Below are 16,585 nucleotides of genomic sequence, written 5' to 3' on the forward strand. Positions count from 1 at the left end.
GTTTGATCGATTTCGTTCTGGAGTAGTGGCTGTCGAAGATGCACCCCGTAGTGGTAGGCCAATCGTCGCGGAAACCGATAAAATCGTTGAAATCATCCAAGTAGACCGATATGTGAGCACTCGCTCGATTGGCCAGGAACTGGGTATAGACCATAAAACCGTTTGGAACCATTTGCAGAAGATTGGATTCCAAAAAAGCTGGATGTATGGGTGCCACACGAGTTGACGCAAAAAAAATCTTTTAGACCGAATCAACGTCTGCGATGCACTGCTGAAACGGAACGAACTCGACCCATTTTTGAAGAAGATGGTGACTGGTGATGGAAAGTGGATCATGTACGACAACGTAAAGCGAAAAAAGTCGTGGTCGAAGCGCGATGAGCTGACCCAAACCATCACCAAGCCCGGATTGACGGCCAGGAAGGTTTTGCTGTGTGTTTGGTGGGATTGGAAGGGAATCATCCACTATGCGCTGCTCAACTATGGCCAGACCCTCAACTCGGTTCTCTACTGTGAGCAGCTTGACCGTTTGAAGCAGGCGATTGACCAGAAGCGGCCAGAAATGATCAATAGGAATGGTGTTATTTTCCACCAGGACAACGCTCGGCCTCACACATCTTTGATGACCCGCCAGAAGCTACGGGAGCTCGGATGGGATGTCCTATTGCACCCACCGTATAGTCCAGACCTGGCTTCAAGTGATTATCATCTCTTCCGGTCCATGCAAAACGCTCTTGGTGATACTAAGTTGGTCTCAAAAGAGACTTGCGAAAACTGGCTGTCTGAGTGTTTTGCAAATAAGGGGGGGGGGGAGGTTATAGGTGGGGGGGTCGATAATGAAGTTGCCTTCTAAATGGCAACAAGTTTGCGAACAAAACTTCGCATATTTGACTTAAATTGGATAATTTTTAGTATGTTAAATAAAGCGTAAAATTTCGATCAGAAATACATTTCTTTTTCTCCAACCCTATATTAGAATAATTGATTCCTTATACGGCTTTTCGCTTTGCGGCCGATTTTCGTGGGACGTATTTAGGCCGTAAAGCGAGGTATGGATGTATTTAAGTGGTTAAAAGAGGCAGAGGCAGAGTAGCCGAATTCTTAGTTCTCGAAAGCAGTAGCAGTTTCGGTGAAATTCTGCTTAATTGCAGACTATTTTTCTAAAGTAAGGTAGGGCGGAGCTAGTTGGCCATAGGGGTAAGTTGGTCAGTGACAATATCTGAACGTCCAAAAAATTAGCGATCTATGGATGAAAAATAGCGAATTGCTGATACAATAAAATAAGCAAATTGGATAAACTTTTTATTAAGCAGGTTAAAAAATATGGACATGGTTCCGATTTTTCCAAAAATAATTCACGGTTTGCGCATTATAAAATTTGGGTAATAACCATGAAAAAAATCGGCTCAAACGTTAAACAAAGGTTTATCGTACGTATTAGCTTTAAGTGTTAATGGAAATCGCTTTCAAAATTATTTTTATTGAATTTTCATGAATATTCTTTTTCATATATAGAGGAGCTAGTTGGTCACACAAATTGTTCGTTTGAGAGCAACGCATATAAAATTTTCGGGTATGTCGTGTTTCATTACGAAGGTATAAATAAATAGCATATGTTTTACTGCTAAACCCAGTGTATTTGAAACGAGACAACGACCACACAAAACACTTGCAATATAATTGTCATATTTATATTTTTTGCTGTAAAATTTTCATTAAATATAGTAAACGCTAACATACCTGGAGGCTATTTCTATATACTTTGGGGCGAACGGTACAAGTGTCATCAAAACAAATGCAAGCAAGAATGCAAGCGGTTGTGCGTCGCAGGGATGCCAGGCGATTTTTTTCAAAAGTCATGACATGGTACGAGAAAATGTCTTCACCATAATTTTTTTTTTGGTCCACGTCTTCACCATAATATCGGAGGAAAGTTCTTCACACAAAAACGGAACTATGATAACTCTATTTGTTTATTTTAGCTTTAAAGTTTTGGTTGTAACTCAAACCATATCCATTATACTAATTGTAGAAATAGTATGTAACCGGAAAACCTTCCATTTGTGAAGTGGTCGTTTGAAAGATCTAGGTTAATCTATTGTATAGTAGGGCCAAATCAATAGAAATTCAATGTCACAATCATTCGAATTTTCGAGCGCAATGAACTCATGTCTTCTAGAGACAATATGTATTCAAACCGCTTCGTTCGCTGAGACTAAAGGCCTACTTTTTTGACGATATTTTCGGCCAATAGTTAGAATTTCATGGAAATATCTTTTAAAAATCCACGTACGCTCATACTGAAATGTCTTCACATATTTCATAATGTCTTCAAAATGTCTTCAAAATGAAGAAATGTTTTCAAACCTGGCATCTCTGGTTTGCCACAAAGTTGAAGAGAGATGAAATCGCAAGAAAAGATTGCCTGACTAATTTTCAACAACGATGATAATTTGAAATTTTCATTAAATTGTTTTTTTACTTGCTTCATGATTAACTGTTTTTGTTTTGATTTAATTAATTAATTTCTAATGAAGGTAACTTCTAATAGAAAAACATTTGTTATTTGCTACAAGAAACATGTCTGTTATTGACCAACTTACCCCGTGTGTGGGGTTAGTTGGACAATTTATTCTGAAATATAAAGACGTTAAATACAAGAAAAATGTCAAATAATTGATTCTCTGGTTATTTTTCATTGAAAGGGTAAAAGGTAAGCTTCATTGTGGTACATAGCATTCTAACGCAAAACTTCGTACTACAAAGGTATAGCCAAATTTATTCAAAAATTACCAATTAGTCCCGCCCTACCCTACACACCGACAATGAGAGCTTTAAGTGTATGAACATGGTATGGTAAAAATAATGAAATTTCGCCTATTCCTCACTGTCGTTAACAGATCAAATGGAAGACTGTCATAAGAAAACCAAGGCGACAGCCTTCGGAATACTGTTGTGAGGCAGTACTTTTGGTACGCCTGTTGTTGAACAATAGCCAACAGCTTTTCGTTAAGGAATACAGTGATGATGAGCCTCTTCTTCAGTTATATTTTATGCTTCCTATCTAGTCTTTTTACTAGGATCCCCTTTAATTTTTTTCTCTTCCTCCGAACAGGATTATGAATCACTTTTTTAATATAATAACTTATAGATTATCTTGGAGTAAGTGTGAGCCAACTTAATGCCATTATTCGAAATACAGTCCTCCTCGAGCAATTAGATTTCTGTGCGCAACGTACTCAAAAAATTGCATCCTTGTTAAATACTTCCCAAAAAATTATCCTTCATTTTGCCAGATTGAAATGCACCAATCTGATTGCGAACAAAAACAAACTTCAGAAACAACGTTGTGTAGAGATAGGTTAAGTGGTTTCAGCGGTGAGATCATATCATTGCAGGTATTTTCTGAAGCATACTGAACTCACTGAACTCAACGTATTGCTTCATCAATTTTGTATACCTCCCTTCTCGGATGGTATCCGTTCTTCAAAGCAACTGATATCAATTCAATATTCAGCAGTCCATATTTACGGCCGAGAATAAAAGCTTATCGTGATGTATCCTAGATGCAAATCATACCCAATGCGTCATCCTTGCATCATCCGAAGAACATCACAAGAAGCCGTTGGTTGCTTCGTATATTATCTAATCAGACGATTACCATTCTCCACTCAATGATATAATCCAATTCCCGAGCTTGAAAACAACCTCACTCCACACCGATGGTCACTTGCCAAACGTGCTGTTTCCTCGATGATCATCGCTCCGGCTCAAGTGTAAACGAAGAAAGCGGACAAGAACCGAAGCACCCAGCCCCCACCAAGCCAGCAATTCAACGTCGGGAAGGAGTGTCCCTATATTGACCAATCCGTTCCGTATCATTCCACTGCAGAGTGGTGGCTACCGTATAATCATCATGCTATCACCATCATCATCTTCATGATCAGCAACAGCAGTAGCAACATCATTACCATCGTACCATCGTGTGTATAGAGTCGTAACAATAAAAGCAAGCAAAACACTGCTCACCTATGTTATTATTAAAGCTCATTTTGCGCCGCCTCATGTTCTTCGGTAACACGGGATTTCATGATGTTTCTTCGCTGTTCGCTGCTATGCTTATTATGATCCACAAGTATGGAACATCTGCGACGGTGTGGGGGTGTTATTACGGGCATGACTCTGTCCTCGGCGCTATCTTCTCGCAAACCCCTCCCTCTTTCCGCAACATGGTTCTCAACATCGCACCTTCATTAGGAAGACGGTGGAAGAGTAGTTGCGAGAACTAAAATGCTTCCTCGAATGTATGAACATGGCGAGCGAGTGAGTGATGTGTGTGTCGAACAAAGCACACACACACCGCCCATTGTTGCGAAGAGGTAAATAGAACGCCTTTCTTTGGCTCCCGGAAGGAAGCTGGTGCCACTGCTTCTGCTGCTGCCTTCCGTCGGGCACGAGTCCCTTTGTGTTGATTAAAATTCTATAATCGGGAAGTTCTCGTCGTTAAGGTGGAGGGCTCCATTTGCCCTTCATGACCTTGGCCTCGTTTGAAGGATGTGTAATTACGTGATGCGTTTTATTACATCTTGTTTTACATCATTTTAGTCTCGCTCCTCACAATACGTTAATAGTTGAATGCTAGAATAGTTGGAAAGTTCTAGCGCGTCTAGTTGTGCGGGTAATTTATGCCGAAAGTTTCTTACTTCGCCAGGTAAGGCGGCTAGAGTTGAAACTTTTCACAATCAACTCTGCTGCTGTTGCTGCTGGGAATCGTCGGTCGTTTCCTGTTTCCGAAGTTGGCGACATGAGTTGCTGGAAACTATGCGAAGCAGTTTCAGTGGAGAATTTATACCTCAAAGTTTGGGGATGCGCAAAAACGAGGAGTTGGAGTGTTGCAATAGTAGTCACTATTCAAAGAATGGAAGTGTAACCGTTTGTGAGAATCGTCTACAGATGGAATAATGTTTTAAACTTTCGGGAATGGAGAAACGAAGTGATGGACACAACGGTGCAGAGTTTTCGGTGCGAACCATTTCCCGGTTGTTAGCGCTCTTCGCAATACCGAAATTAAAGTGCCAACATCTACCAAAGTTTTGATCAAAGGTACTCTCTATTAAGTTAGCATGCCCGGATGCAATATTAAATTATAAAAATTCCAATGGCAATTATTGTCTGAGGTCTTTGAAGATCAAAAGCCGGTGGTGGAAATGTTCGCATAACGAGTATATTTACGATTAAATACCCACTTTATACCCATCATGTGAACGACACATCATACGACACATATTTGCTGGAGTTGCTGTTTCTGATCTCTATCGATTAGTCTATCTAGACCAGCGGTACTCAACCTTTTTTCAGAAGGGTCGCAAATACGTGTTAGTCATGGTGTCGCGGACCGCAAAAAAAAATTGAAAAGAGTAATGTTCAAACCAAGCCGGAATTTCAAGAATGAAAATCTTTAGTTCAAAAATTTGGTTGCTCTGATAAAGATTGAAAATGAATGCTTTCACTGAGTGTGTGTTTCGCTTAACAATAAAACGCCAATTTGTGCAGATTTTCAAAATAACTCTCAGAATGTACATGTACTGTTGATTGCTCGTTGTCGCTCTGGAACACTGAACTTACTGAGTATCAAAGTAGTTTTTCAGTATATCTTAGCAAAATAACACTTCCTACGCACCCAAAAACAACGTTCCATTCACCCGAAACACTCTCACCCGAAGCAAATTTACCCGAATGTAACAAATGACCAAATGACATTCACCCGAATGTAATAAATACCCGAATGCAACATATACCTGAGTTGACATTTACCCGAATGGACAATTACCCGAATGCAACGTTCACCCCAATGCGACATTTAACCGAATGGAATGTTTACCCGAATGAAGAAGGAAAAATACTGACAAATCAGATTATGAGTTTTGTTGAATCTCCTGATAATAAATAAGATTCAATCAATACAGCATAAGAGAACAACAAAAATAGGCAGTAAAATGAAAAATTGGAATGCGGAAATTTGGAAACGGATCGGGGGACTTCGCTGATTCGTTTTTAGAAATAAGTGTAGACACAATTGGCATGTCGTCTTCTATCCTTTCCGTATTGCTCTTTGAGGCTAAAAGATTATTTAGAAATGAACACGGCCTTTGGAATATCTATCCACATTTTTCCGAAAATGAAGCAGGTAATTTTAACACGAAAAATATAAAGCATAAATGTCTTAGAAATGTGAAAAGAATTGGAAAAAAAACAAGTTCTTACATATTAACACCACCGCAGAGCAATTTTTATTTACAAAAAAGCACCACGAATGACCAGAACCGAATCCCATCATGCGACATATCGATCGTCTTGGTTTGTCGAAAATAGCTCATTGGTGACCATTTTAAGGGTTTTTGGCCACATTCGGATAGCCCGAATGGTCGGATGACATGCAGATCTGCGTTCAAATCGAGTTATGGAAAGACATAACCATACCTTTCGGTGGATTAAACCAGTTTTTTGTAACCTCAAACCCTTGAATTATCATTAAAATGACCGTAGGTGAAGAAATAATTGTTTTTTTCTATACAATTTTGTGCATATGATACTAGAAAATCCTGAAAAATATAGATTGATCAATTTCACCCCGAAGCTACATTTTAAAATTTTCCGTTAATAATTTTCCAAATTAACGCTTAAGGATTTTTTTTGAACAATACTTACAATAACGTTTTTAACGTGATTTTAAAAATAATTGGGTATAAATCTAATAAAAAAAAATCGGAAATATTCACATTTTTCTGAAATTAGTGATCAATTTGCCCCCGGTATACCGTAAACTTTTTTTTGCCCCCGGTATACCGTTTGTCTTTTTTGCATATAAACTTGATGCAGACTAAGACGCATCAAACCTGATATTGACTGTTCAAATCCGTTGCTCTGTTCTCGAGTTAAATCGTTAGGAACGGACACCAAATCATTTTTATTCGTATAGACTAGCTAGTTTTTATTATTATTTTATTATCATTAATTTTTTTTATATGAATTCATTCTTTCGCGACTTCAATCGCTGAACTTGCCATTAATTGATCAAGTAATTTTCCTATTGCTCTTACCAAAACTCGTCATCATGAATTATTTCCAGACCCTTAAGATTCTTGATTCAATTACAAATGACATATTTCTCCGTCGCATGGAATACAACACACGAATACATCAGAATAAAGACGGCTCAAGTCGGGCCTTTCATTCTATGGATATTGCGCTTACCAACACATTTGGCCTTCCATTTTTATTTATATAGATAGAAAATATAGGAATGCGTTATTTCGCCTGAAAATCTATTTCCGCTTTCGAACAAAAATCGGTTTTGTTAGCGCTAACATCGAATGGACTAACAACCCTTATCATGACGTAATTGTAGAACATATGGGAATTCAATTTTCCGAATTTTCCGTAATTTGTCCGATTTTTCTCTCCGCTAAATTGATCTACGGGAAGAGACGAATACAATAAAATAAAGACGGTTCAAATCGCCCCATTCCTTCCTCGAGTTTTGCGCTTATCAACACATTTGACCTTCCATTTTTATTCATATAGAAGATTTATTTTGTCGTAATGAAATTTATTCTGGGGTCAGTGTATTGGGGGTAAAATCTCCATCTAACGAGGAAAAGGAACCGAAGCGGCTCCATGTCGCCGAGGTGCCGCAATCAGAGTCTGCCGCTGACCCGCCATTGGAAGCGGCGGCCTCTCACAAGCAAACCTGTGTTCCACCGACTGCCCGGTTAGTTTGAAACATAGGAAACGATTATCCAGTTGGTTCGTTTTCGGACGAGATATATTTGCCTGGTGCATTACGTTTGTCCGGTTAAGCTTTGCTTCGAAATATAACATTGGTTTGTGTTCAACCGATTTCAATTTATAATCAGAATTATTACAACCATTTAAATCCGTTTTTTAAATATTTCTTTGTTTTTCATTCCAGATTATTTCCCATTATGGGAAATATTCTATCCAGGGAGAAGATATTCGAGTGACCTTGTTTCTCGTAAATGCGTTATAATATTTTTACCTGCTTCCAACGCAATATCTGGTTTTTTATTAGTTTTTTAACAGAATCCAATATCTCATTCTATGAATTCTATGGCGACTGCTTGAAATTGACATCTTTCTTCGATGTGTTTGCTCTACGTGATCCAAATGGATAATGACTGGATAACGTTTAAAATTGATTTTGAAAGTTCGTCATTTATACAAAACTAATGATTTAATTTATAAAAAAGTGAAACTTTTTCATTAGTTTGGAAAATGTAGTACACAACGCCGTTTTCTCTCGTTTTTGCTCTACAATATACAATTTTCGGAAGCAACTTAATCACTTTAATGACGCTTATCAGAATTAAATATATAAATACTTTCTAATTAGATATAGCTGTAATTAGTATGTTCGGTTAAATGTTCATTCGGGTAGATGTTCCATGCGGGTTTTATATCTAGGTGTTTTTATTCAAATAGCTTTTCAAAACAGGTTAAAAAGATTTTTGAGGTATGGCAAATAGTTTTTAGGTTAATAAGTATTGGTTACCACTCAAAAATCTAGAATCTAAAATCTAAAATATTTCGAATGTGACTGTCATACCACTGCATTCAGCCGGCAAAAAGATCTTAACGCTGAGATCCTTGCATCACAAACTCAACGCTCTCATTTTCGAATTCGGAAACTTACACCCCAGTACAGATGAAGAAATTATGTGGTGCAGAAATGCAGAAGCACTTTCCACTACACGGCATGAAAATCGACGCGGTGTCTATACCGAACAAAATTGCAACACCGTTTGCGATATCTATCTTCCGCTCTTCCAGGAACAAGACTGTGACTTGAATTCACGATGATCGAGGTTGGAACTACAGAAACTTTCAAATTTCTCAGTTCATTCACCTCTATCTCAAGGCCAATTTGGAAACTAAACTAAACTCTCGCCCTTGAGAAAGACCATTAGGAAAACCTCGCTGTCGTCTTGTCGCTAGCTGGATGACTGATGAATCGTGAACGCTATGAAACTGCGAATTGTTTATACTCAATAAATTGAAAACGAGTTGACTTTAAATTGTGATACACCCATACCTCGCTATACGGCCGCTCTTTATACGGCATTTCGCTACAACGGCCCTCTTCAATTGAGGCACGTTTTCGATTTACGGCCTAAAATGATCCGCTAGAACGACCAAAAAAAATATTTCATTCCGTCACAGCCGTCAATGTTTAAGTTTGAGTTTGCGATTGAGCTGATATTTTGCATATGGTAGTTTTTCATGATTTTCAACATTGTTAGGAAAATCCCGTTCGAAATTTCGAGATATGAATTCATTCTTTCGCGACTTCAATCGCTGAACTTGCCATTAATTGATCAAGTAATTTTCCTATTGCTCTTACCAAAACTCGTCATCATGAATTATTTCCAGACCCTTAAGATTCTTGATTCAATTACAAATGACATATTTCTCCGTCGCATGGAATACAACACACGAATACATCAGAATAAAGACGGCTCAAGTCGGGCCTTTCATTCTATGGATATTGCGCTTACCAACACATTTGGCCTTCCATTTTTATTTATATAAATAGAAAATATAGGAATGCGTTATTTCGCCTGAAAATCTATTTCCGCTTTCGAACAAAAACCGGTTTTGTTAGCGCTAACATCGAATGGACTAACAACCCTTATCATGACGTAATTGTAGAACATATGGGAATTCAATTTTCCGAATTTTCCGTAATTTGTCCGATTTTTCTCTCCGCTAAATTGATCTACGGGAAGAGACGAATACAATAAAATAAAGACGGTTCAAATCGCCCCATTCCTTCCTCGAGTTTTGCGCTTATCAACACATTTGACCTTCCATTTTTATTCATATAGAAGATTTATTTTGTCGTAATGAAATTTATTCTGGGGTCAGTGTATTGGGGGTAAAATCTCCATCTAACGAGGAAAAGGAACCGAAGCGGCTCCATGTCGCCGAGGTGCCGCAATCAGAGTCTGCCGCTGACCCGCCATTGGAAGCGGCGGCCTCTCACAAGCAAACCTGTGTTCCACCGACTGCCCGGTTAGTTTGAAACATAGGAAACGATTATCTAGTTGGTTCGTTTTCGGACGAGATATATTTGCCTGGTGCATTACGTTTGTCCGGTTAAGCTTTGCTTCGAAATATAACATTGGTTTGTGTTCAACCGATTTCAATTTATAATCAGAATTATTACAACCATTTAAATCCGTTTTTTAAATATTTCTTTGTTTTTCATTCCAGATTATTTCCCATTATGGGAAATATTCTATCCAGGGAGAAGATATTCGAGTGACCTTGTTTCTCGTAAATGCGTTATAATATTTTTACCTGCTTCCAACGCAATATCTGGTTTTTTATTAGTTTTTTAACAGAATCCAATATCTCATTCTATGAATTCTATGGCGACTGCTTGAAATTGACATCTTTCTTCGATGTGTTTGCTCTACGTGATCCAAATGGATAATGACTGGATAACGTTTAAAATTGATTTTGAAAGTTCATCATTTATACAAAATTAATGATTTAATTTATAAAAAAGTGAAACTTTTTCATTAGTTTGGAAAATGTAGTACACAACGCCGTTTTCTCTCGTTTTTGCTCTACAATATACAATTTTTGGAAGCAACTTAATCACTTTAATGACGCTTATCAGAATTAAATATATAAATACTTTCTAATTAGATATAGCTGTAATTAGTATGTTCGGTTAAATGTTCATTCGGGTAGATGTTCCATGCGGGTTTTATATCTAGGTGTTTTTATTCAAATAGCTTTTCAAAACAGGTTAAAAAGATTTTTGAGGTATGGCAAATAGTTTTTAGGTTAATAAGTATTGGTTACCACTCAAAAATCTAGAATCTAAAATCTAAAATATTTCGAATGTGACTGTCATACCACTGCATTCAGCCGGCAAAAAGATCTTAACGCTGAGATCCTTGCATCACAAACTCAACGCTCTCATTTTCGAATTCGGAAACTTACACCCCAGTACAGATGAAGAAATTATGTGGTGCAGAAATGCAGAAGCACTTTCCACTACACGGCATGAAAATCGACGCGGTGTCTATACCGAACAAAATTGCAACACCGTTTGCGATATCTATCTTCCGCTCTTCCAGGAACAAGACTGTGACTTGAATTCACGATGATCGAGGTTGGAACTACAGAAACTTTCAAATTTCTCAGTTCATTCACCTCTATCTCAAGGCCAATTTGGAAACTAAACTAAACTCTCGCCCTTGAGAAAGACCATTAGGAAAACCTCGCTGTCGTCTTGTCGCTAGCTGGATGACTGATAAATCGTGAACGCTATGAAACTGCGAATTGTTTATACTCAATAAATTGAAAACGAGTTGACTTTAAATTGTGATACACCCATACCTCGCTATACGGCCGCTCTTTATACGGCATTTCGCTACAACGGCCCTCTTCAATTGAGGCACGTTTTCGATTTACGGCCTAAAATGATCCGCTAGAACGACCAAAAAAAATATTTCATTCCGTCACAGCCGTCAATGTTTAAGTTTGAGTTTGCGATTGAGCTGATATTTTGCATATGGTAGTTTTTCATGATTTTCAACATTGTTAGGAAAATCCCGTTCGAAATTTCGAGATGGCTGTTTTATTGGCACTCTAATATACATACACATATTTTATGTAACATTTCATTATTGTTTACAGATTATTGTTGGATTTTGGAGTCTGTTATTATCTTATGGTATGTATTTTTAATTTAAATGAAATAGAAAGATAAAAAGCATTTTGAATGATACACCATGTTCCATATTAAACAAACTTGGAACCGATCCGATTGAGTTTGTATGAATTTGTATTAGAATAATTGATTTCTTATACGGCTTTTCGCTTTGCGGCCAAGTTTCATGGAACGTATCTAGACCGTAAAGCGAGGTATGGGTGTATAAGAGAAAAAACACTTTGTCCGTCGAACGAACATTTGCAATTTCTATTCCATGAAATCGTGGCATTTTTCTGATTTGACACCATTACTGAAAAACGTAGTACAGGGAAACTTCGATATAACATACCCTCGTTATAACGTACCCTCGATATAACGTCACTCGATATAACGTACATTTTACCTCGATATAACGTACACATTTCCAAAGTGTAAAGGAAAATTTTTTTCAATGTTTTTTTTCTGATAGAACAATGAATCATCTGTATTGTGATGCTAAAACAAGTTTTGTACCTTCAATCAATCATGAAATACAGCTGGTTTTGTGATTCCGGATTCTAAATGAATCAATTGTTAATCAACAGTACGAAGGGAAACATCATGAGAAAGGCTGGCTTCGTCTTCTGATTAAAGTTATTCATTAACTTTACTAAAACAGCAACACAATAATGTATTATAGACTACGTTTGTGAGTACTTTATTATGTTTCGATATAACGTACAATTCGATACAACGTACAATTTTGAAAGTGAAATGTACGTTATATCGAAGTTTACCTGTACTGCGTGGAAAAATAGGTAATGATTACACTAAACTGACCAGACGTCCCGCGTTACGCGGGACAGTCCCGCATTTCAACGAAATGTCCCGCGTAAGATTCCGTCCCGCGAAATGTCCCGCATTTGGCAAAAGAAACGAAAATGTCCCGCGATATCAATATATTTCAATATCACAATTGATCATTTTGATTTTCTTAAATGGATGAACCTCAAAAAAAAAAATTATTTGGCAGACTGTTCAAGTTTCGTGGCCTTGGTGGTCGCCTGTCTCTCTATTTTGGCCATTCGCCCAAAAGTTTTCTATCGGGCGCAGCTGGGGAATGTTGGGAAGGTTGGTGGTCTTCGCGACAATGTTTATCTCCAGCCGATCCATCCTCCAGTGATCGTGGCATAATGGGCTGATACCAGATTCGGAATAAAGACCACATCATCTTCATAACTCCGGCAAGCACTTCGTACTATATATCTCCCCGTTCACCATATGACTCGAAAGAAGAGGGGCTTGGACATTCCTTCCACGTCTGTCAGAGAAGGACCTTCTTCGAGAACTTGATGTGAATGATATATCCGACGTCATCGCTTACCTGGGGAACGTAAAGTACCCGGTCCCCTGCCATTCGTTGAATTCTTGCATCAAGTACGTCTCGTCTTTCACTATGAGTACGAAAAGAAGTTTTTCACTTCTTTCGCCGGAAAGAAGTTTTTCACCAGCTACTCCTTCTGGGTGATTGCCTGCTGCTCAGATACGGCTTCCGCATAAAAATGTCCATTTTGGCCAGATTTTCCTCCACCGTTTGGCCGGTTGCTTCGATCTCCCGGCTTAAGGAGCGGCAAAGAGATGATATTATAAATACCAGATCGGCTATATCTGGCGGACACAAATTGCATCAGGATGTCCAACTCCTTTGCTGTGGGGTGGAGCTTGCAGTATGGAAAAATCATCAAGTTGCTTGACAGAGCTGCTGCTGCGAATCAACATTCTTGAATCATTTTTGTTGTAGACTTAATAAACGTAAGATCCAAAGAAAATTTGTTCCTATAAATTATCTTTCATCGCCATCCGAAATAAGTCCATTTTTTTGAAAGCATACGTTAACATTAAAATCGATGAAAAATGAATGGAAATTTTCGAGCATTCCATTCGGTAATTTGAAGAAATTTATATAATTATAATCGTGCTTGCCAGGCGTAAATACTCTGATTGAGCGAGTGATTTTCGGGCGTAAACAAAATCTAAACCACCGAAAAATCACAACTGAGTGCCGAAACTCAGAAAGAGATAATACTGATCAGTTTAGACTCGCTAAACTATGGTTTATGTTCACATAACGTATACACATAACGTTTTGTTTTTTGTGTCCCGCGTTAGACCTCTGACCATCTGGTCACTTTAGATTACACATATAAAATAGTTTAAAATACAGTAATACCGGATGGGCACCACCGGATCACATATGGCCCCCTGGTCACTGGTTGAGTATATCTGATCTAGACTACTATCTTCATATCCATAAGGCTTTCATTAGTTCCCCGTGGGTGCTGTCAACTCTGAGACAAGTTGGCGCGGCATCTGTTTCCTTTTTAAATATATTTGATACAAATTTTGAATCATTGATGAAATTGAAGAATGAAAAACATGTTTTTTTTCAATTGAAATTTATGTGATGATGTATTCTACACAGATACAATATTCACGTTCACTAACAACGACAAAGTAAAATGTTACACAAGCATGACGAGAATGAAATAAACACACACATAATACGGATTGGAATGTGATGAACGCTGAGATGAAACCCAGCGGTGAAATTAACGAACGAATCGGATGGTGAGCGATTTCATGAAACATGATATTCTGTGTGTAGTAGCTAAAGCAAAACACAAAGGGCCGCGAATTCTTCGAAAGCCTTCCGTGTGATTGATTCGCTAACTACAACTAATCCAAGCATCCTCCGAATGATGAAAATAAAACGAGACTATGGCGCGCGCCAAGACGTGGTGTATGAACATGGCAAATCGGGTGACAAAACAAAACTGAAGAAAACCACGATTAGAGTAAAGTAGAAAAAAAACACGCTTTTCTAGAGAGGGGGTGGAAATTTTGGATTCAGCATTCGGTTTGCCTGTTATCTTTACCAGAGGTGTTCGGTCCTCTCCGTTCGCGGTGGATTGGTTGAATTCCACCATATTTTCCACCTGGGGCAGAAGTTTTTGCATTAGAAGAAAAAAATAGGAGACAAAAATGGATAGGAGAGAAAAGATGTAGAGCATGTTTGCATTACAACAAGGCTTTTCGCCGTATTATGCGCATTGTGTACAATGTGTTCTCGGTGATGTGTTTTGGGGGATTGATGGTTTTTCTCGTTTGTGTCATCAATTGTAGGGTATATTAATGGCATATTAACGCATATCAATCTTACACGGGGCTAGGTGTTGCACGAATCGAATCCTCGTTCTGAACTGGTGTGATATTGTGAGTAATCAAGTATTATGATGAACCTAAACAATTCAACAAACAAACCAGAATATGCCCCACGGAGCATATTTCAGTGTTCATCGGCATTTCCCTAGCAGTTTGATGATAGAAGTTCAACCTCCTGGAGCAGATATTATTATAACAAATACTTATAGAAGATTTAGATTGATTTTTAATGATTAACACTTCTTGTACATGATGGTTACCAACCACAGGTGCTCAGACATACATTTGTCACGTCTTGTAATCATCAGTCGGTCAAATTCTCTTCGCCATTATTTTCAATCGCTCCATGGTGTGATTTGATTATATTCATGAACGGCCATTTAGAAACCGATCAAGGATCCATATGATCCACTTGATGTTTTGGAATATAAAATATAATTTTATGTTGTATATTTTATATTTTACATTTTATATTTTATATTTTATATTTTATATTTTATATTTTATATTTTATATTTTATATTTTATATTTTATATTTTATATTTTATATTTTATATTTTATATTTTATATTTTATATTTTATATTTTATATTTTATATTTTATATTTTATATTTTATATTTTATATTTTTTTTTTTGGCAGACTTATCTCACTTCTTAACTAGGCGAACCTAGCCAGAATTTTCACCTGCCCCCGGGCTTCTGAATGCCAAAGGGGGACTAGGCTCTGCGGAATGCACGTATCTGCATGCTCGTGCTGTTTCAGTCCTGACCGAGAAATTGTCGGACAATCGCGCAGGTGCTAAGGATGACCGACTTTTGGATGCCGGCCAATTCCTTCTCCATGTTCAACACCTTTAGCGCTTCCAGAAGTGTCTTCGGGACAATTCCAGTTCCAGAGAGAACGACTGGAACAATTCTTGGGACCTCCCTTAGCCCCCACAGTTCCTTGAGCTCCACGGCCAATGGTCGGTACTTGCAGATTTTGCGACCGTGGGTCTCCTCCAGATTCTGGTTCAGTGGAATAGCGACATCGATGATGGTGACTTTGCGGTCGCTCTTGTCGTAAACCATTATATCTGGGCGGTTGTGGTGGATCGAGAGGTCGGTCAGAACAGTGCGATCCCAGTACAGCTTGAAACGGTCATTTTCCAGGACAGGTGCAGGCAGGTACCGGTAGTTTGGTACGTTGTCTTCCAGTAGAGCACATTGGAGCGCCAGTTGTCGATGAACAATACGGGCCACGTTGTTGTGGCGCTCGGTGTAGGCTGCGTTGGCCAAAACGGGACAGCCTCCCATAATGTGCTCTATGTTTTCACCTGGTTGATGGCACATCCGGCAAATGTCATCAACGTCTTGATGCCAGACGTACCGCCTGCAGTTTCTCGTCGGCATTATCCTGTCCTGGATGGCTATCATGTCGGCTTCTACTACTGAAGAGAGTTCACCACGCGTTAGCCACAGATTAGATGCGGCCTTGTCGACGTGTGGCCGGTCCAGTTGATGGGGGTGGGCACCATGCACTGCCTTCTGCTTCCAAGCTGCAATCTTCTCCTCCACTGTCTGCAGATTGCAGTTGAGTTGGTACTCCGCTTGCGCCAAGTGCAGAGCGCTGTATCCTCTGTCGGCGGCGCA

General features: G+C 38.6%; 1 protein-coding gene across 12 annotated transcripts in view; it reads right to left on the reverse strand.

Moving 5' to 3' along the window:
• LOC129767221 (solute carrier family 12 member 4) overlaps positions 1-16,585 on the reverse strand; it is a 588,731-nt gene that overhangs the window by 39,210 nt on the left and 532,936 nt on the right. For 10 of the 12 annotated variants that reach the window (XM_055767881.1, XM_055767883.1, XM_055767880.1 and 7 more), the window contains one exon: positions 14,665-14,724. The exons of the other annotated variants lie outside the window; for them this stretch is intronic. In XM_055767881.1, coding sequence (XP_055623856.1) covers positions 14,665-14,724 — 60 coding nt within the window. The remainder of the gene's footprint in view (positions 1-14,664; positions 14,725-16,585) is intronic. 12 annotated transcript variants of the gene reach the window in all.

This window comes from Toxorhynchites rutilus, chromosome 2 (genome assembly GCF_029784135.1).
Source record: "Toxorhynchites rutilus septentrionalis strain SRP chromosome 2, ASM2978413v1, whole genome shotgun sequence".
NCBI classification, from domain to species: Eukaryota; Metazoa; Arthropoda; class Insecta; order Diptera; family Culicidae; genus Toxorhynchites; species Toxorhynchites rutilus.